The following is a 21,031-nucleotide window of genomic DNA, read 5'->3' on the forward strand; positions in this document are numbered from 1 at the left end:
ACCTAGAGAGCTCTGCAAAGACTGGACCAGAGCCCAGAGGTGTGCAGAACCAGGTGTGTGTGCGTGCGTGTGTGTGTGTGTGTGTGTGTGTGTGTAAGATAGGGCTGGGGCTAGGGGTGCGGGTTCTGACATCCCAAGATGACAGTCAAGTGAATCCATACATTGGAAGACAGGAGATCTGGATTCTAGTTCTGTCCCTTCAGATCTGCACAACCTTCTTCTGGCCTGGGTTTCCTTTCTGCCACTGGAGGGTTTGACCAGAATTGTCTCTAAGGTTCTGTTTCTAGTGTAAGATTTTAGTGCTGCCCCAGCAGTATGGGGCACAGTTTAGGTTGCACAAGGTGGTGTTTGTATCCGAGCCTCTCATATCACCCGTCACAAGCAGGAGCTTTATTGCCAAACTGCTCTGGGCAAACCCTGACCTGACCCAGCCCCACTCTCACCCCAGCCTTCCTACTGTGTCCTAGGGAGCTGCTCTCTGTTGTCAGCGAGCTCCCCAAAGCCTCCATCCCTGCCTGCCTCCACTTCCCTGAGACCTGGTCGTCTTCTGCAACTTCCCAAGTGGAAGCTGCTTGTGCTGTCTCACTCCATGGATTTCAGGCCTGGAGTGGGGATAGTCTGCTCTCCATCCCATTGCTCTTCCAATCTCCCTGTCTTCCTCCCGCAAAGCACCCCACTCCCTGGAAGATGTAGCCACAGCCCACCATCCCTGTCACTGCTCTCTTCTCCCAGCCCCCCAGTCCCCTGCTCTCATTCGCTGAACATCCCAGAGCTGGGATCACGACTTCTCTCTCCGTCCTGACTCCTGTCTCTATCGTGGGTGACTTGAACATCCACGCAGATGATTCTGATGATTCTGTAGCCTCTGAGCACTTTAACCACCTCACTCCCGATGGTGCTTTCCTCCACACTGAAAGATTTATTGACAACATATAGACAATGGGCCCATTTGAAGAGGTTTCATTTATCTTCAAAATCATAATATCTATTAACCAGGGTGACCATGTAATTTATTTTCACATCTGGGACAATTTTGTGAATGAAAGAGGATATCAAAATCATTAAAATTATATTATTTGGGGGAAGATTTACTTATTGATGACACATTAGTTTTCTGTTAAGGCCCCTATATAATTTGTAATTATATTCCAAAACTACTTTCCAAAAGGAAATGTTTCTTAAAAAAATTAAAATAACCTGTGTGTATATGAAGTGACACTGAAAACACCTCCTTTATATCAATTATCTACACAAGCAAAAATATAGGCAAAATAATTGTTCCTAGTACTTATTTAAGTTCTTAGCTGAATCTGTCACTAATAGTGTGTCACTGGTATCTCTGAGATCAGAAAGAATTTCCTTTTTGGAAATAGTTTTTGTATTTTGAAGTTTTTGAACATACCTGTTTGCAGTTGCCTTCAAAGTAAAATTTATGGTTAATAAGTTTGATATTGCTGACACCTTTCAATGATACTTTTCTATAGATCACAACATTTTTAATTGATGATATATTCTCTCCCAAGTCCCGAGAGCTCTATGAACATTCTGCTAAATGGATATCTTCAATTCAAATTTTTTCATGTAAATATTTTGTCCCAAGTATTGATACAGGTGCCATCGTTTTGCCTTCATTCAGAGGAGTATGGCTCAACACACATTTTTACAAAAACTAACTTGTCAAATAAGTCATCTCTTTTCATGATTCTTTTAAACGTTGCTCAATTGCACAAGTCTTTCGCATCCTAACCCATGAGTCGTTGCCCGAAGCTGAAAGTGAAAAGCGGAGTTCAACCAAACCCATCCTGGCTTGTTTTAATGCAACCATTAATAATAATATCTAGGTAATGAATGAAAAACCCAGGACAAATGCTAAATTGGATGGGACCCACAATAGGCATAAACAGGGACTTTCCCAGGAAACATCGGTAAAAATGACTCCTTAGAGGGAGCTCAGTAATTCTCAATCCTGGCAGCATTTTGACATCACCAGAGAGCTCTACCAACATGCTAACGGCAGGCTCCATTCCCAGAGACTCAGGTTTCACTGGTATTGGGACGGGGGCCTGGGAACCAGCATTTGAGTTTCCATGTGATTCTAATGTGTAGGTTGGGCTGAGAGCGTGTGTACCAGCCTAATGCACCACTTTTAAGGCAGCTCTACTTGGTTCTCCAAAGCCATTCCCCAGCTACTTCTAAAGCTAGAGATTGCAGTAAAGAGTGGTTCAGATAAGAGAGAAGGAAGGAAACCACGAGTCGCTATGCTGCTGCCCCTGTGGGTGTGTTGTCACCTTGGGCTAGTAGTGAGTGCATAGCAAGTGCTCTGGGAAATGAGAAGAGCAGAGGGTACCTCTGTCACAAATCCTGTGACCACTACCCACGACAAGTCAGAATGATCACATGTAATCCTTTTAAATATTTAATTAAGCAACTCCTATATTGTCACGACAAAAATGAAACTTGTTGAGGGTTACAGAGTTCTAATGAGAAATAAAAATTAAAAAAAAAACAAACCTCACAAAAGCTTTGGTTAAGCCTGTTATAAGTGCTGTACTCTATTCTGAAGAGTTATTTTGAAAACAATTGTCAAAAGGTAAAATCCCCAGCACCCTCAAAAGGATGTATCACTTTGGCTCATTCTACAGAATTATGAGCATCTTTCTAACTCCAAGTTTTGAAGGATGAGCCACACTGACAAAGAATAACGACACTGCGTTTCCCAAGTCCTCCGTGCCCTGCTGCCCCGGATGCTTTGGGTGTTGTCCCAGAGCCAGTCGGGAAAGCAGCATTTGCTGGTGCTTTTTTGCCTGCTCTTCATTCAGTTCCGAGGCTGTGAGTTGAACTCTGTACAAATGTTCTGGATGACCTTGGGGACAGATCTGTAGAGGTTGTCAAACTCATCCACAAAGAAGGCGTGGTCCTTGGCCGGGTGAGTGGCGATGACTTCCAGCTCGTCCTGTGCAGCCCAGGCAACACCTATCGCATAGGTGATCACTCCTGCGGGGACAAAGTTTACATGAAGCAAATGCGCCCAAGTAACAGTGCTGCTAATGAATCATGGACTTCCTGTTGCTCTGTGGGCTATTGTGTTTGAATGCCACAAAATCCAAAATCAGACACGTGCCCCAAAGCATGCACATCCACTATGTGACAGAATTGACATAGTTGGGGTCTCCGAAGAGTGTATAGACTTTTGAGAGGAAAAAACAGACACAATGGAACAAATGCATGGTAAGAATTTCATTTTGGAGCAGCAGAGGGGATGATATTTTGGAACCCGTGAAACTTTTGGTGCCAAGCAGACCACCACATGGCACAAGCCTGCTCTACCTGTGTGCTGAGCCAAACAAAATCTCAGTCTTAAATGCATCAGAAGTCAGTTCAAGGTCTTTTTAACTAAAATAGTGGAATCGAATCATTTTAGGCTTGAGGCTTTAGGCTATGACTTTACAAGCCGTAGACTCCAAGCTCATTCCCAATGCAGGAACCCTTGCACAAGGGTCTGGAGAGAGAGCCACCCAGCATTTGCTCCATCACCGCCATGAAGAAAAAGTTTCAAGATGAGGACGCGGCCAACAGTGTTGAATGATGCAGGGAGGTCATAAAATGTGAAGACAAAAAAGTGCTCATTGGATTTAGAACAAGCAAAAGCACCACCTTGGCAGCTTGGAGAGAGCAGTTTCACGGGAGTAGATGCCCAAGAAACCCAATGAATTGCTGTGAGTTGAGAGTGAAAAAGGAATGACGATGTAGGGACAGCATGTAAAGCTAATCCTTCCAGAAGTGTGCCTATAAAGGGGAGAAGGCAGGTAGTAACTGGAGCAGAACATGGCTCCAAAGGAAATTTTAATTTTTTATTTTTTAGGAAGAGAGAGACTTGAGGATGTCAAGAGTACAGTGGGCTTAGAGGGGTTGGACCACAACAGGGAGCAAGGTGTCCCAGAGAGCAGAGGACAGAATGAGAGACGAGACATCTATTCTCAGTGGAAAAACTGGGAGATGGCCTGGTGTATGGTTCCTGATTTGGGCTGGGGGCAGCTGGTCAGCAGGTACATGACCTTACTGTGTCCATGCCACCTGCAGGTTGGCCAGAGTGGGGTGAGCAAGATGGCCGTGGAGCAGAGGGCAGAGCCTGGGGATGGACTTCCTGCCCAGGCATCTCTCCCCCAACTACCCACAGTGGCTCATGTCACCATCTCCACCATCTTTCCTGCTACTTGGAGAGCCATCCACACCTCACATGGTCTACGCTGCTTTTTAACTGTGGCTCATTAACTGCGTTTAAGCTGCCAGTCTCTTCTCTTACCTCTCCGGTGTCTTCTTTGAATATTGCCTATATTCGGAAGCTCCAGCTTTGGTCTTTAAAATGCTGGCAGTGGCAGAGTAACAGCTTTGCCACAGACTGAGACGAGCTTAGACTGACTCAGCCCACATTTCTGCTCAAAGATGGAAAGGGTGCCCTCCTCCCACCTCCACAAAGACAACGCAAACAGTGTTAGAAATTTGGTTTCTCAGATCCTTGCGTCCACCCTTGTGGGAGAGGACCTTGTATTGGCAGGTCTGACAGAGACACAGTGCTCATCGCCTCCATGTAATTTGCATCTGTTGGTCCTCGCTCGTTAGAGTTGCTCCTGATAACCCTGCGAGCTCCCAGGACATCTCCTTCAGTCTGCACTTCTCCTGATGAGGAGAAGGCCAAGGACACGCTCTGGGTGACACCCAAGGGAAGTCCATGTACAAAACGAAGTGAGAGTGGAGCTGATCATGAGCTGGAGTCAGATGTTTGGAGAAAGCAGGAGAGCGCTGGGCTTGAAGTCAAGAGCTGGCCCTCTTGGCTTTGCCCACTCACTTTGGAACTTTGGGCAGGTTTTTTCTGAGCCTTAAACTAACTTCATTCTACTGACATGAGCCAAAGGGACATTGTGACTGCTGGCACACAGGCCATTTACCATCCCACCATTACGAGTATGCCCTATGGGGGCAAACCACTGTGAAAGCTTTTCCTGAACCTGGTATCTGGTTACTTTGGTTTCCAGAAGCCAAAACTGCTGGTTTGTTTTAAAGCTTGTTTGTTTATTTTTGCCCCTCCTTGTTTCAAGAAGGATTAAAAGCTCCTTTAAAGACTACTGAAAATCCTGCAAACTAACCCAAATTAAGAAGAAGAAAGAAAATGAAAGAAAACAACCCTTGCCCTGAGTGAGTCTTGTTCACTAGTACTTATCTATGGGTCTTTGGTGTTCATTGATCACTCGGTTCACTTTTATTATCCTCATTACTATTATTAGTGTCGTTTGGGGTTTTCTTCAGGTTGTTTGTACTTTCATGATATTTTCTGACACTTTTCAAAACAACGATTATACATAGATTCCATGAAAGAGGCATTGAATGTGGCTGATGTTCTAAACATTTACAAAAATATATTGTTCTTTTCTCATGGTTTTACACTTTCTGTTGCCCTCTTACAGATTTTTATACATGGAAATATCTCTTTAAGTGTTTTCAATGAAAATTTCTTTGAGGTCTCCTCCAAGCCCCCAACATCTGGTTAGCAGTTGCTTACAAAAATAGTACTTTTCTTTTAAACCATTAGTTTTCTTCAAATTTCTACATAAGTTGGTGGTCTTCAACGGAGATTAAAATAATGAGTCCAATTCCTTTTCAATGTGTCTCACCTTCCTGAGCAATGAATGACTCAGGCTGTAGGAGGTAAAGGAGGTTTGATGACCCCTGCGTCCACAGGCCTTGGGTTTGTCACGACACTGGAAACTACCTGCCTTGCGCTCCCTGCCTGGTTCCTTCTTTGTTGCTCAGAGGGGCCTGCAGTGCTTAATTACACCCCCCATACTCTCCTTGTGGTTTTGAACATCCTTTTAAGGGGTAGACAAAACCAATACCTAGAAAAGACTCCCACTGGCCCACCTCCCATTGGCCCCCCAAGCCACAGAAGAATGCTCAGCACCAGACGGGGTCAGTAAGACCAGCTTACCCTTGTGATGGGCAGCCATGGCCGGTATTCGGACGTCATCGTAGGACCTCCCGTCGGTGATAAGGATCATTAACTTCCTCTTGTTGGGCTTGGACTTCTTGAAGAGCTGTTCCAGGGCGTAGTTGATGGCGGCCCCCGTGCTGGTCCCCCCACTCCAGTAGCCCACTCTCTTGATGGCATTGAGGATATCTGGCTTGGTGCTGTACTCCTCGAACCCAAACTCCAGCCGCTGCTCGTAGGTGTACTGCACAGCCCCGATGCGCGTGTCCGTGTCTGAAATCTCAAACTCTCTGCTGAGGTTGGCCACAAACTGGAGGACTGTGCGGAAGTTGCCGGTTCCCACGCTGCTGGAGCCGTCAATCACAAAGCCGATGTCAGCGGAGTTGAAGCAGGTTTTGCTGCAGGCCAGTCGCTCCGTGTCACAGACCCGCTTTAGCAGGGGCTGCACGCTCTTGTGGAGGCTGAACCAGCTCTGCACGCTGAGCGAGTAGAAGCCATTGGTCCGGCACACGGCCTGGAAAACAGAGGGAGAGACACTCGCCAGGGTCAGGGGTTAAATTCTCCAGTCGGTCACCATTACCCTTGACCAGGTTGAAGAAGCAAACGGCTCTTGTTCTCTGCACTACTTAGTTCTCCTAAAGCACTTTCTCCATCTCAGCTCACCCAGTTAGGCACTCGCTGGGGCAGAAACCCCTCACGTTATCTCTGGACTCACTCCCACTCCCTCAGCTGAGTCTCTGTTTAGTGGAGAACCATCCGTGAAGCAAATCCAAAGGGAGAGGTGAAGCCCCAGTTACAGCTTCATATTTATGCCTCAGTTCCTTTGGGCTGGCAGCCAGCCATTATTAGATTGGCACTGGTGGGCACCAGCGTGTGAGAGGATTAAAGGAAGCTTTTTGTTCTGATTGGGAAAACAAGACGCACACAAGAAATAGCTACAGAAATGTTTCCAGAGCATCCTTGTACCCAGCAATCTTTTAGAGAGATTCTCTCATTTAAAACCCCACCCTCATCCTACAAATTAGAATTATAACCCCCTGTCATGAAGGAATGAACTGAGGGCCAGCTGGGAAGGGACATCCGTGAGTCCCTGAGACTGGACCACAGCTCTCTCTGCCTTTAAAACCCAAGCACTGTCCTCCAGACAACCCTACCTCTGGGCAAATAGGAATATTTATTTACTTGTGCCCAAGCTTGTTCCAGAAAAAAATGTAAGGCAGCTGCAAATAAACACCGAGCTACCTGGTTGGTGTTCTGGAAGGGACCAAGTAGTGTTCTGAAAGTGGAACATTTCCTCATTTCCTCCTTGCTGCTGTCTCTCCTGGGGTCTCAGAGAGAATCACAGACCTGATGACTCCAGATGAACTTGTATAATTAAAAAATTATTTTAAAACAAGACGTGACTTTAAGATGTCCTTGGAAATATTCTGGAATTGGTTTATAAAGGGCTTTCCATGGACAGGTGACATTTGAGATGTGCGTTGAGGCTGAGCTGAATTCTAGCTGACGGGTGGAGTGGAGGGATTCCCACGAGGCAGCCTTAGTAAAGTCATGACGGAGAGAGCAGTGGCGCTGGGCGTGGCCAGGACACCAGTGGCTGGGGCATAGGGCCTGCGTGGGGGGTCACAGTAGTTGGCTAGGAGCCGTGTTTGAGAACATGAGCTCCTTGACCTGGTTCAATACTACCCTCTCCTTGTTTGTCAGATTGGTTAATGTGCACCGTGTGTGCATACACTCACACGTGTGAGCGAGTGTATGTGTGCCCATGTGCAGGCTCAAGTGAAGGCTCACTGAGCGACCTAGTTGAGGTCTCTTGTGCTGTGAGACGAGCCCGGCAGAGCCTCTGTGTGAGACCCTGGGGACACTGCTCCTCTCAGGTGCTGGTGCTGGCCTTAGTTCACCAGGTGCCTATGGGGTTTTGCTTTGAGACGGTAATTCCAGGTTCCAGATGTACTAGTCCCTCACTGGAGGTCCTCTTGCCTAGACGTGAGCTTCACATCCATTTGAAGGAATGAGAAACTTGCCTGGATGGCTGTTACAACTTTGCAAAGTGCAGGGGATGCGTACGTTGGGTGGGTCTCTGTGCAGTTCCATACCTTGTTTGCAAAGTTGGGCTCTATCACGTACTGCTTCTCAGTTTCAATGGCACCTTCAATGGTGATGAAGAAAATGTTGATTCCTGACTCTCTTGCGAGCCTGGAAGCCTCCTCCACTTTGTCCGTGGGCCAGCCATCCACTATCACCACGGCCACGTTGGGAGCCCCGCCTCTGTTTCCATTAGCTTTGGAAAAGAAGTTCTTGGTCACAGAAGAGATGGCCCGGCCTGGGAGAAAAAGAAAACTCATGTTCGAAGTGATTATGCCAATTATAATTATAGGAATAGATCACAGAAGCAAGAAGAGGTCCAGAAACACAATTTCATTCCCTCCCTTGTTTCTTTGTTTGTTTACCACAGTAACTATTTTTAAATGTACAATTCAATGGTATTAAATACATTCACAATGTTGTGCAACCATCACCACTATCCATTTCCCTCGTCAGTTTCACTTGAAGCCCTTAACTTCTCATTCATTCATCTTTAAAAACAAGTTTTAGGGGCCAGCAAGCAGGTGAGAATGACTTCCATGGAAACAAAAGGGTCCCTTCCCTTCTTGCTGCCAGAACCCCACCAAATCTGTAAGCTGACCCCATACTGTCTCTGAGAGCATTGGGTGGGAACAGTCAGCCTTGAGTAAATGACAGGAGCCTCAGCTTGGCCTCCTGCAGCTTGGGGGGAGCTCGGTGCTCCAAGAGCTGCTGGGTATGGAGGGCTGTATTCTGGGTTCAGTGGTATCTTTTGTTCAGTTCCATACCAGGGGCACAGGTTTGGTTGTCCAGGGAAGCACTACACCCACTAAGAGCTGAGAGACTGTTTCAGCCCTGGCTGTGCCGCCTACTGGCTGTGTTGCTCCTGGATGTGGAGGTAGATCACTCCACATCTCTGTGCCTAGATCTCCATGGCAACAATATGCCACAACTGAGAGCCATGGTTCTGAGGTTTAATGAAGCCTCCAGCATGCCTTTCCCAAGCACATATTTCACACTGTCCCTAAGAGTCTCAGGAAATGTTTCGAGTCACCTGGGGTGACCAACTGTGTCAGTTTGCCAGGACTTCCCCAGTTTTAGCATCGGAAGGCCCATATGGGATGACTGGTCACCCTATAGTCAGCATAACTTCACATAGTAAGGCAGGGCTCTTAACCTGGGTACTGCGGACCCGTAAGGTGTGTGGGGGGGGTGTGTGTCCATAAATTCCCTAAAATTACACCATGTTTTGTGTGTATAAGTATTTAATTGGGTAGAAGGATCATAACTTTCAGGAGGTTCTCAATCTAAATAAAAGTTAAGAACAATATTCTTAAGACTTTAGGATAAATGTCCTTACACTCAATGCTTTGCTGGTTTGGGCCAGCATCCTGGCTCCCTGGCTAATATAATCTTACCTGTCAAAGGATCAAATGGTTACATATGCAGTTGCTGGATAAATGTCTTGGAGACACCACATGAACTGGCTGTGTAGAACAGAGTTGCTAAGGGAAAACCTTGGCTGCAGAGAATTGCTTTCAAAGCCAAGGCATAATTACCCCCAAGGTTCAAGGTATCCAGCAGTCCCCTCTTGCTTAGTGTTAGATGCCTGCAGACTGCGAACAAGGAGCCATAGACGATCACCTTGACCTCTCTCCATCTTATTTGGAGGTCATGGCCAATTAGTGCTCAACACACATTCCATCTACCTTCCGGCATGGGTCAAAAGCAAAGGCTGGAATTCTGAAAACTACATTGTTGAGACACCCTCATCGCTGCCATTCTGGATTTGTTTTAGCTTCATGAATCGATGCACACACATGAGATTTAGAAGATGAATGTGAGACAGAGACTGTACTTTTGATTCTGCTGTTTCTGCTGACAAGTAGGTAGAGTTTGACTTCTCTGGGGCAGGCTTAGCGGAGGTACCCATGTTTGGTCACTAGTTTTGTTGGTGTTGAGGTAAGGTGCAGAACATTTGATTTGTGGGTGTGAATGGTACAGGCTTGGCATGGTTTTAGAGCTGGCAGCTGTGTCAGAAGCTTCCTGGTCCTGGCTGAAGCAGGTTCCTGAAGAGATTGTGGTGGTAGAATTGAGAACATGATATCCTGATCTTGGAAGAGGCAGGTACTTGGAGGTCCAGGGTCTGCAGGAAGCCTTTAGAAGCCATCTTTGAAAACTCAGGCTAGAGTTTGTTTTCCTGCGTCTGCTCCATGCTAAGTAACTGTGGCTCACTTCTCCATTTCCTTGGACTCTGGTGGTAGGAACAAGTTCCCTGGGAAGTAGACAGTCAACCCTTCCTATGTGCCCAAAGCCATACACCATTTATAAATTAATACAGTGGCATGGCTCATGGAGAGCCTTTGAGCTTGGTTAGCCTGAAACTCTTTCCTAATGCCTAGTCACCTCTGAGTGAACTAATAAAATGGAATTTCTGGGCTTGCCTCGCTGAGGACTATACCTTGGACTTCTGGTACCCCACCTTTCTCCAAAGCTCAGACATCATTAGAGACTCAGCTCTATGCAAAGAACATGTGTCTCCTTGTAGAGTCTTTACTATAACAGGAGCTGGTTAGACCAAGATTCCCAAGGGACACTGTGAAGCTTCCTGAATGGAACTGGTTATGAAATTTGATGTTAAATAGTTGATGATTATAAACCAATCAGGAAACAGTAACAATAGCAGTCCTGCTTGTCCTGAAGAAAGCTGCTTCCCTGAAGAACCATGCATGCTGGAACTCTCCTGCCTATGTGTGGTAATGATTCTTGCCCCCTGAATCCATGACAATACTTTAGAAAAGATACAGATATTGTATGAGTCATTTCTTGATGGATTATTATTATTTTTTCCTCTTCCTGTATACAACATTAGAAGACAATCACTTAGAGAACCACAGTAGCAAGATAGAATGATCTGAATCCAACTGATCACATACCTACATTAGACAGCCCTCCTCTCTGGGTAATTTTCTCTATGGCTGCCTTCAGATCTCGGGAATTCATATGAGTCTTGAGGTTAAACTGGGTCGCAGGGTTGTCTCTGAAGTTAGAAGAGGAAATAAAAATTAGGTGGGAAGTCATTACCTTTGGAGGAAAGCAGAAGTCATAGCCAATTCTTTTATATACACGTAAGATAGAAGCTGCTTCGAAGCCTTAAGCTTTGGTTTATAAAATGCCCCACTGTAGATAGAAGTAGTGGTGAGATGGGAGAACTGGGATACTCCTCAAGGTGTGTAGAGGAAAACGGGCTAGTTCAGGCCTCAGAAGGAGTGGGTTCTAGTTTTGACTGTGCCATTTCCTAGATGTGTGACCTTGAGAAGTCATTTAACTTCTCTGGACTTCAGTTTCCTCATCTAGGTAAAAACAAAGATCATAACATTCATGTACTAAAGAGCAAGAGTGTTCTCAAGTGGGATTTTACAAATATAAGGATGTCCCCAGGCTGCCCCAGACTCTCCTCTGCAGGAAGAAAATCTCAACTGTTAGCCACTCCCTGGGTTACCCTTCATACTGGAATTGCAACCGTGGTGTCAAGCAAAAGACATCCCTTCATCTTTTTCATTTTGTGGCTCCAGTGACAGGGTGAGGATATTTAAATCTCACCAGAAGGCCAACATCTTTTTTATTGAACCCTGAAAAAGATTTGCGTGAGAAGAGCTGGAGTGAATTGAGTGGAGAAGCAGAATGAGAATCCTTCTCTAGAGAGGAGTTTCCTTGGAGAAACCGTGCGAACAGGCTCAGAAGCAGCTGAGCAGAGGGTGTGGAAAACCTGTCATGAGCAGGTGGAAGGTGAGCATGGTGGGATGAGGGTGCTGTCAGGTGGCTGTGTGAGCCCACAGCCAGGATGTGCGGATGTGCAGTAAAATCCCATCTCATGAAGTGCTGACACTCAGCCATTGGCAGGGCTTCGTGGGAGTGTGACCTCTCTGGTCACACAGGGGCCCCATACTCCAGAAGAGCCTGACCTTGGTTCAATGCTTTGATGCTGCCATCTTGAAATTCTTAATAATTTTTGAATAAGGGTTCCTGCAAATTATGTGGCTGGTCCTGGCTGCAGGTTACTATTCATACATCCCCAAGAAGAGAGAGAAGGAGACTGCTAAAAGCAGCCTTCCCACAAATACCAGGAGTGATTCCAGGAAGAAGCAGCTTTAGGCAATTTCAGCTGGGAATTCCAAGGACAGCTACAGTGGAGTCCTAGTAAATTCCTTGGAGGACCTGGCAGTGATGTCATCCAGGAGAAGTCCCCAAGACCTTAGAAGAAACATTGTCTGGCCCACTCCCTCCCTCCCTTGCTCTGTCCCTATTTTCTGACCTTCTTAGCTATCTCAAGTTGATCTACATCAGAGGAGAACTCATAAAGAGGCTGGAAAGATGCCCCTCTGTCTTCCATCGTATTAATGAATATAGAGGCATGGGCTGTTCTTAGACAAAACCGGAGCAGCTACCTTCAGGGGAGACAAAGAAAAGTTTAAAACAAGCTCAACTAAGGTGGATGTTGGGGCAAAACCCAACCAGGTGAAATGCCAACAGATGAAAACCAAGTTCTAGTTTAGGATTAAACAAAAACAAGCAAACAAAAACAGAGCAAACTATAATAGAGAAATGTGGGCATTCAGCTGACTCGACCTTCCTATCAATCTACAGTGTGAAGCCTCATGAACTGAGGCTGCGGGAACACAACCCACCTGCAGGTGACAGGGAGGAGCAATCACAGTGACATGGCTCTGTCACTTTCACGGTCATATGCTTCTTTCCCTCTGTGCACAAGGGTTTGCAGGTTTATATACTTACAGACCAATTTGAGTAAATGCTTTACTTGCCTCCTAGCAATCAAGGCTCAAAACCTGGACTCCATCTTTACTTACTCACTCATAGAACCCATTATCAGTTCCTGTCAGTCAAGTCCCGTAAGTTCCTCTAGAAACCATCACTCACTTTTATTCCCTCCTCTGTATTTCTATGGCAATTCTCTGAGTCCACGCCCCCTTACTTCTTATGGCTAGTTCTATAAGAGTCTCGATGTTGGTCTCTGCGATGCCAGTAGTATGTAAATCTGCTAGAGAACCCATCCTCATATTCAGCCCTGACTGTAACATTCCTCTGCTCAAAAGTCATCAGAGGCTGCCACTGTTAAACTTCATATTTTGGCTTTCAACGCCCATCCATAATTTAATTCCAGCCTGTCATATTCATACTGTTTCTCTCTCGCGCTCTCTCTCTTTCTCTCAGTAACTAGACTCAGAATGAGCTGCTCATTTACTGGTTTTCTAGCTTTGTGCTTTTGCTCATCAATTCCTTCATCTGGAAACCCCACGTTATGCCCACCCTCCACGCTCCAGCTACCTGTCTCCCTGACCCCAGCTGACAACCTTTGTGCCTGACTCAGCTTTCTCTAACCCACAACACCTCGCAGTGTGTGGCACCTGCAGGTACTCTTTCTTCTTTCTTTTTCTGTCCATCTCTACCTCTAAAAGCTGATGTTCCCCAGCGTGCATCTCCATCATGCACCCCTCCTTAATTGATGCACTTCCCTAGGAGAGAGCGTCGACTTCAGCGACCAGTCACATGCCAACAGCTGTCCTGTGCATACTGGGATACTGGTCGGTCCTCTCTCTTGAACCCCAGATATATACAAACAATGACTTCCATACATCTCCATCTGGAATGCTCCCTGTGGTACCTGGGGGTGGTTCACAGACACCTCAGGTTTGAAATTTCTAAAATGAAAGTCATTTATCTTCCAAACCTGCTCCACCCAACCACTCATATTCCCTTCTGTAGTTCCTTGTCTGACTCATTAAATCATCACTCATTGTCAGTATGCATTCTTGACACCTTCTTACACCTTCTTCATCAAATGTTATCTCCTGTCAGACCAATCTCTTAAATATGTCTTGCATCTCTCCCATCCTTTCTATCCTGGAGTTTGGACTTCCATCTTCTATTTCTTGAACTAATGCTTTAGTTTCCTCCCTGGTCTTCCTGTACCCACAGTGGGCTCTGCGGAGGTTGTTTTATCCAACAGGCTCTAAGTGCCTAACAGAGGCAGATTCGCCAGGAGAACAATGATGCATCTTTTAAAGGGCCTGATTTTGTATTTGTAACTTTATGTTATTTTTCTTTAAAAAGCCTCTAAATTGCGTAAGTTTCAGGGTCCCTAAAGTCTGGATCTTTCCTTGGTGACCAAGGAATATGAACTTTTTCAGGGCCTAAAAAAAGTTGAAACAAACAAACAAAATAACATTGGCTACAAAAACAAACAAACAAAAAAACTGACCCTGACAATCATAAATATGTCACTGTCTACCAAACATAACATCACATATACTTCGTTAGTTGTGAAATTTTTTTTTTTTTTTTTTTTTTGAGAGCCCACTGGCCCATGTGGCAATCGAACCGGCAGCCTTCGGAGTTAGGAGCATGGAGCTCTAACCGCCTGAGCCACCAGGCCGGCCCTAGTTGTGAAATTTTTAATTCATAAAACTTTCATTACACTTGAAAATGATTTGTGGGATAGATTTTTCTCACTTTTCAAGATTTCCTGACGATTGTGAAGAAATCATAGCTAATCATAAATTAAATGTTGCTCATGGACAAATAATTTAAAAGGCAAAAAACAAAATTTTGTTTCGAAAATATTGACAGAAGAAAGGTATTTAAATGTGGAAATGAGTCACCTTGTCACCTCCATGGTGTTCCCCCAGAACCCTATGCAGGAGGCTGTCTTCAGGTTGATCGCGTTGTAGAACGATCGTTGATTACCTGTCTCTTTCCCATACTACATAAACGGTGGAGTCTCTGCTATTTTTGGTAGCTCTTTAAAGTCACTGCAAACATCAGATTAGCAAATACTGAGCCATTGCTCCTAGGGGAACCACGGGGTTAGGTTCCTGTGGGCCTCTGGTCACAACACATCAATAGATCAACACGTAAACTTGATTTATGTGTATTTCTGTTTGAAGATACCTAGTTTAATGTTTCTTATAAATAATTAATTAGACACAATATTTCTGTATAATAAAACACTAGCTGAGAAGGGCTTAACATTTTCCCAACCCTGGGTAATGTTACCATAAATTGCTTTGGCTTTCAGCCTCACAATGCTATCCACTATGCTTTTTTTTTTTTAAGAAATCAGCTGTCCTTTCATGAATTCATGAGTTCAGTAACTTTTCCATACTGTTAATATGTACTATAGATATTACTTTAGCATTTTCCAGAGCAGACTTATATACAGATCAGCATATAGCCTGTCTTTTTTTTAATGTGTCCAATTATTGATTCATTAACATTGAACTCACAACCAACAGCACGGTAACTCATGCTTAAAGGAAACTTACCTAACATTTGTATTTTCTCCATCAGCATATCACAACCTTCTTGCCCTTAGAACACTAGACTGCATTTCAACTGTACACTGGGGTGTGGGGGATGTGGTGGGGGTGGTGGGGCATTTTATTTGTTTATGTTTAAAAATTGAGACATATTTAACATGTAACATTGTATTAGGTGTAGGTGTACAACATAGTGATTTGATACCTGTATATATTGTGAAATGATTACCAGAATAAGTTAATTAACATCCATCACCATCCATAGTTCCCATTAAGATCCACTCTCTTAGCAACTTTCAATTATGTAATACAGTATTATTAACTAGAGTCACCATGCCATACATTACAAACCCAGGACTTATTTATTTTATAACTGGAAGTTTCTACCTTTTGACCCCTGTCAAAATGGTTTCGTTTGGGACCATTTTAAATAGTGAAATTACTGACAAAAAGCACAAACATACGAAACATGTGGCACTAAACAGACTGTGAGAAGGACATTTGTTTACAGTATGCGAGCTGCAACAGGAAAGCAGGGCACTGCTTTGTTTGACCTCAGCTGGGAATGCATGTGTGTATGTGTGTGTGTGTTAAGTGACTCAAAAATTCCCCCCTCTGCATGTCGACAAATGACTGCAAATGTGCCGTGAGTAACTGATTTTGGAGTTGCAAATAAATTTTAGCAAGTAGGTGGATTTGCAAATATGGAATCTGCAAATTATGAAGATCAACTATAACCTGTTAGAGAACAGGGCCTCTGCCCTAGTGTTTCCTCTCTCTAGTGCTCAGCATACAAGGGATAAGAGATAAGTGCAGAATAAAGAAATGAAGCAAGCAAGCTCAGATGTCCTCTCCGTCTTGGATCACCCTGGATGGAATGGAACACGCTGCCTCTGTGCTCCATCTGTGCTGATCACAGTCTCCCTCTGTTACATCATAGAGGTGGACCAATCCATCTTCAGAGGCAGACAGATGAGCTATTCACATACCCGATGAAGAGATGCTTTTCATTTTATTTAATGTTATTTCTTCTAAAAGCATTGCCTCCCAAACTAGATGGTGAAGTCCCGAAGAATAGAATCTCTAGCACATTTATTGATTTATTTTTTAATGGGTCGAAAGGTTGGATCAGAGGACTTTTGAAGCTCTAATTGCTAAATTTATGTTTAGGGGCAAAATCGCAGAGCTCATCCACCAAGGGACTTATAGGCAAATGTAACCAGACCACTTAGATGAATTTTACATCATGATCCCTTGCAAATGGCATAGTGCTTAATACTTGAGAAACACTCAATAAATCTTAGTTAAGTTGTACTGTAGTTAAATCATAAGAATGAATGCTAAGTCTTTCAGTTGCAGACTGCGGCAGCTCTCGGTACCAGAGTACGTGGTATACTCGTATGTGTCCTTTTTCAGGATATGTGGGTTAGTGGCCGGACACTCTAGCCTGGCTACTTTTCAGAGATAGAGACTATTTAAAAAGTTCAAGGAGGTATACCACTACACTTTTATGTCAACAACCTTTTAATTTGTAATTTTATTACAAGATCTCATTAAAGGCAAACAATTTTTTCCCCTCTGCAATATCAAAGCTTTCCTTTGAAACTAATAGAAGAAAATAAACAAAGAGGTTTGTAACTCAAGGAGAAAATATAAAATTGTTTTATGTTTGAAAGAAGAGTTAGGACTACTGAAGAGACTTTATGGAAAACCAGAATTTGGCTGTGTAAGTGTTCAAGAAGAAAGAACACCTGTGGGACATGGGCACAGGTGATTCCTAGGAAGGCTGGGGGCTTGAGGGTAGGGAATCGCTGATGGTGAGACTCACCGGAGACATTTGTTAAGCTCTGTAAGTTAGCGGGCCTCCTTCTGGAAGAAACTCAGTTCAGCAGTAGGTCTGGGTTGGGGTCTGGGAATGTTTTTCTTAGACAAAAGATCCAGATGAACCTTGTCCTCAGAACATTTGGTAAGCCCTGGATTCTAGAGGACCTCTAGAATCCTCTAGAATCCAGACAGCCCTTTTAATCTTAAAGCTTCCATTCGGTTCAAGTCCGAGTCTATTGGTTTACCTCATAACACTTTCAGTCACATGAAACGAGCCTCTCAAATGAATTTTTGTGCCCGTAGAGACATAACAACGAATCATATTCCCTGTGGCAAAAACCTTTCAAAACTGTTTCCTTCAAGAAGGCATCATTTTAAGATTATAATAAAATGACCTAATTATATTTAATTTAGCCTTTTAATTTTCTTAATGGCTAAAATGGGATGATTTATGGACTTAGTTAATGAAATGAACCATGCCTGTGAAATCAGGAGGGTGTTTGCCCAAGGATGTGCTGGAGGCTACAGGTTGGGTGCAGACTTGTCCCTTGAGGGCCGTACCTGGCTCAAAAAGAAAATGATTCTGCCTCCAATCCCTTCAGAGGGCTGAGCAGCTACGTCCAATCCAGCCACCCCTTTTGAAAAGACACTGGCCTTTCTCACATTTTCTAGGATTAGAGATGGAGTGAGGGACTTACAACCAAATTTCATTTTTATTTTTATTTTATTTTTTCTGAGTATAAAGTATGTATTTTTATTTATTTATTTATTTATTTATTTATTTATTTATTTATATTTATTTATTAGTTTCAGGTGTACAAGACAAAGTAATACTTAGACGTTCATCATTTATATCCCTCACACTGTGGACCCCCTTCCCCCCACAAATTTCATTTTTAAATGAGAGTTTTTTTGTATAATTAAGAACAATAATTCCACCCATCCACCAGAAAGTTGAAAATTAACCTGCATACTACCTCTTCCTGCTGGAGGACATGAAGACATGCAATGTGCTGACCTAGGAGGAACCAATAGGCTCAGGCTCACGGGTCTATAACCCCATCACGGGCTTGCTACGTGCTGGGATGTGGAATGTCTTCGCAACAGAGCTTCCCAAACTCAGACATGCATCCAATCCCCTGGGGATCTTGTTAAAATGTAGATTCTGATTCTGTAGGTCTGGAGTGAGCACTGAGAGCCTGCCTTTCTAACAACCTCCCAGATGATACTCTGGATTATACTTCAAGTTTAAGCAATGCCTTAGAGGATGCTGTAAGAATCAAGAAAATCAGCAGTGGAGCTACCTGGGACAAGAGGAAGGGAGGAGAATAAATAGGTCTAGAGCAGGGAAGACAAAGGCTGAGAAAAGTGGCCCTCTAGGCTGGTGACCTGGGAGAGAGGGAAGGGGCTGGGGACACTGGATTCATTCGAGAACAGCACAGGCCAGAGGGAACAGTTATATCTTCACTCTCTGCTTGCACAATAGAATCACCTGGGGAGCTCTAAACATTCATGATGCCTGGTCCCACACTCAGGAAAATGTTCATTTAATCAATCTAAGTTTTGATCTGGGCACTGGGATTTTCAAAAGCTCCCCAAGTGGTTCTAATGTGCATTGGGGTAGTCACCTGCTTCTCTGCGGATCTAGAGATCTAGGGAGAACGATTTGGAGGCGGGGGGTTGGGATAAGCCCTGTGAATATGTGACGGGGGTTCAAAGGGAACAATTGAGTAAGTGGTGGAAGTCAAGTGCAGTCCTTGTTTTATTATACCTCTAGGAGAACTGCATGGTGGGGAACAGAAGAAGCATAAAATTTTTGTGCAAATTGTATTCGCAGCTCTCTCAGCCTTGAAACTGTGTGCCTGAGGGGTGTGGCTCAGGGTTCACCTGTCTGTCTCAGGAAGGAGAGAAGTGACACAGTAGGGTCTTTGCAAGGGCTCTTAGGCCCTGGACAGCCCTTCCAGGCAGAAGACGGGATTCTCTTAGTTCCCGTAAAGGCAAAGTAGACTGAGGGGGTGAAAAGAGCAGTGGGCAGGAGCTGGAGAGAACTGTGTTGCCCAGGGGCACTGCCACTCTGTACCTGGGAAGATGAGCTGTCCCTTCCCATCTCGAGGAGTTGGGGATTCTCAACCTTGGCTACAGATTGGAATTACAGATCAAAATATCGACTTCTGGCTGTTGGTCAGATTCTGGCTTACTAGGTCTGGGGTAAGGCCCAGGCTTCAGCATTTTTAAAAGCTCCCCAGGAAATACCAATGTGAAGTCCGGGCGCAGGCAGTACCTTCCTGCTCTGAAGTCCCCCGGTGGTGACCAGATTTACATCTCCTGGGCCCCCTCCCTCTGTTTCGAGTCCCAGCCCCACCTAAGACCTAAGAGAGTGCGACCGAACGGTCCTCTTGCCAGGTGTATTCATTTCCTATTTCTGCTGTAGCAAATGACCATACACTTGGTGGCTTAAGCAATGCACACTTATTAGCTTCCAGCTTTGGAGGTCAGAAGCCCAACGTGGGTCTCCCTGGGCTAAAACTAAGGTGTCGTCAGGGCTGTGTTCCTTTGTGAAGGCTCTAGGGGAGAACCAATTTCCTTGTTTCTCCAGTTTCTAGCAGCCGCCTGCATCTCTTGCTCATGGCCCCCTTCCTCCGTCTTCAAAGCCAGCCCTCACATCCCTCTGGTCATAGTGACATTACCTAACTGACAATAGCCGGGAAAGGTTCTCTGATTTTAAGGAGTCATGTGATTAGATTGGGACACCAGGATAATCTCCCCATCGCCAAGTCCCTAACTTGAATCGCACCTACAAAATCCCTTCTGCCAAGCGAGGAAGCAGATTCACAGGTTCCAGGGATTTAGACTGGATGGGGCTATTACTCCGCCTACCATACAGACCTGACACCTCACTTCTTCCCTCTACCCTGACTGTCCTGCACTTGGTGGCTCAGCTGATCCATGGCAGCCTCCGGGCATCCTTTCTGCTCTTTGGGGCCCTGAAGGGAGGCTCAGCTGAGTGCGTGACTGAGGGTCTTCAATCCGGGGCTGAGAATTAAGAAGAGGAGGGAGACGCATCCCAACTCAGAGCCACTCCCTAAAACACAGGGCAACTGTCATGGACCCCGAGCAAATAAAAGTCTGTTTCATTTTTACACAGAAAAACGCCACCGTTATGCTTTCTGCTGTAACTGTTTTCCAATGTTGACGTCCTAGGGTTGATTATACTCATAAAGTTCAGAAGAACATGTGCAATTCTGTTCCATTTATACTGAAATTAAGGACTAAAACAAAATCCTATTGAAAGTCTAGAGGGTGTTTAGCACCTGTGGATCAGGTTGCAGCTAAAACGCAAGCTTTGTTTCATTCATTCTGTTGTCATTCATTCTGTGTGCTAGAGTCCACCTAAGAGCTGCTTGCTCTGGCTCTTCTTCCTTTTAGGCTTTTAAGTGTTCCTGTTGCTAGTAAATGCAATCATGAGCCTGTTGGCTGTGCAATTCTAAAGTAGAATGTGTGTGCCAGACAAGGGCTTGATCTTTGGCCTTTTGTTCAAGTAGTGTCTCAGGCTTCAGTTTGGTGGAAAGCTTCAATTATCAGAAGCTTTCTGGGCACATGAGATAAATCTCTGCTTTGAAGTGAATTTTATTTGACATTATAGGGAATATACCAAGATTTAATACTTGGCCTCTCCCCAGTGATCAGGCATTCAGCTGTGTATTCTTGGAGAAGTCACCCAACTTGAGTCCGAGTCTGTTTCGTACTCTGCCTCTCCTTCTTACTGGAGATACGTGAGGATTGTGGAAGGAATGCTGTGGTTGCTGAAAGGTTAGCACAATTG

The 21,031-nt window shown here is 44.7% G+C and overlaps 1 protein-coding gene across 1 annotated transcript in view; it reads right to left on the reverse strand.

Moving 5' to 3' along the window:
* Nucleotides 1-2,403: 2,403 nt before the first annotated feature.
* Nucleotides 2,404-21,031, reverse strand: part of VIT (vitrin) — a 98,030-nt gene continuing 79,402 nt past the window's right edge. The window contains exons 12-15 of the mRNA XM_081068740.1: nt 10,984-11,087; nt 8,080-8,306; nt 5,984-6,497; nt 2,404-2,994 (exon numbers count right to left, since the gene is read on the reverse strand). Of these exons, the coding sequence (XP_080924866.1) occupies nt 2,816-2,994; nt 5,984-6,497; nt 8,080-8,306; nt 10,984-11,087 (1,024 nt within the window). The 3' untranslated portion in view covers nt 2,404-2,815. The remainder of the gene's footprint in view (nt 2,995-5,983; nt 6,498-8,079; nt 8,307-10,983; nt 11,088-21,031) is intronic.

The sequence above is a fragment of the Rhinolophus hipposideros genome (assembly GCF_964194185.1).
Source record: "Rhinolophus hipposideros genome assembly, chromosome: 12".
Lineage (NCBI taxonomy): Eukaryota > Metazoa > Chordata > Mammalia > Chiroptera > Rhinolophidae > Rhinolophus > Rhinolophus hipposideros.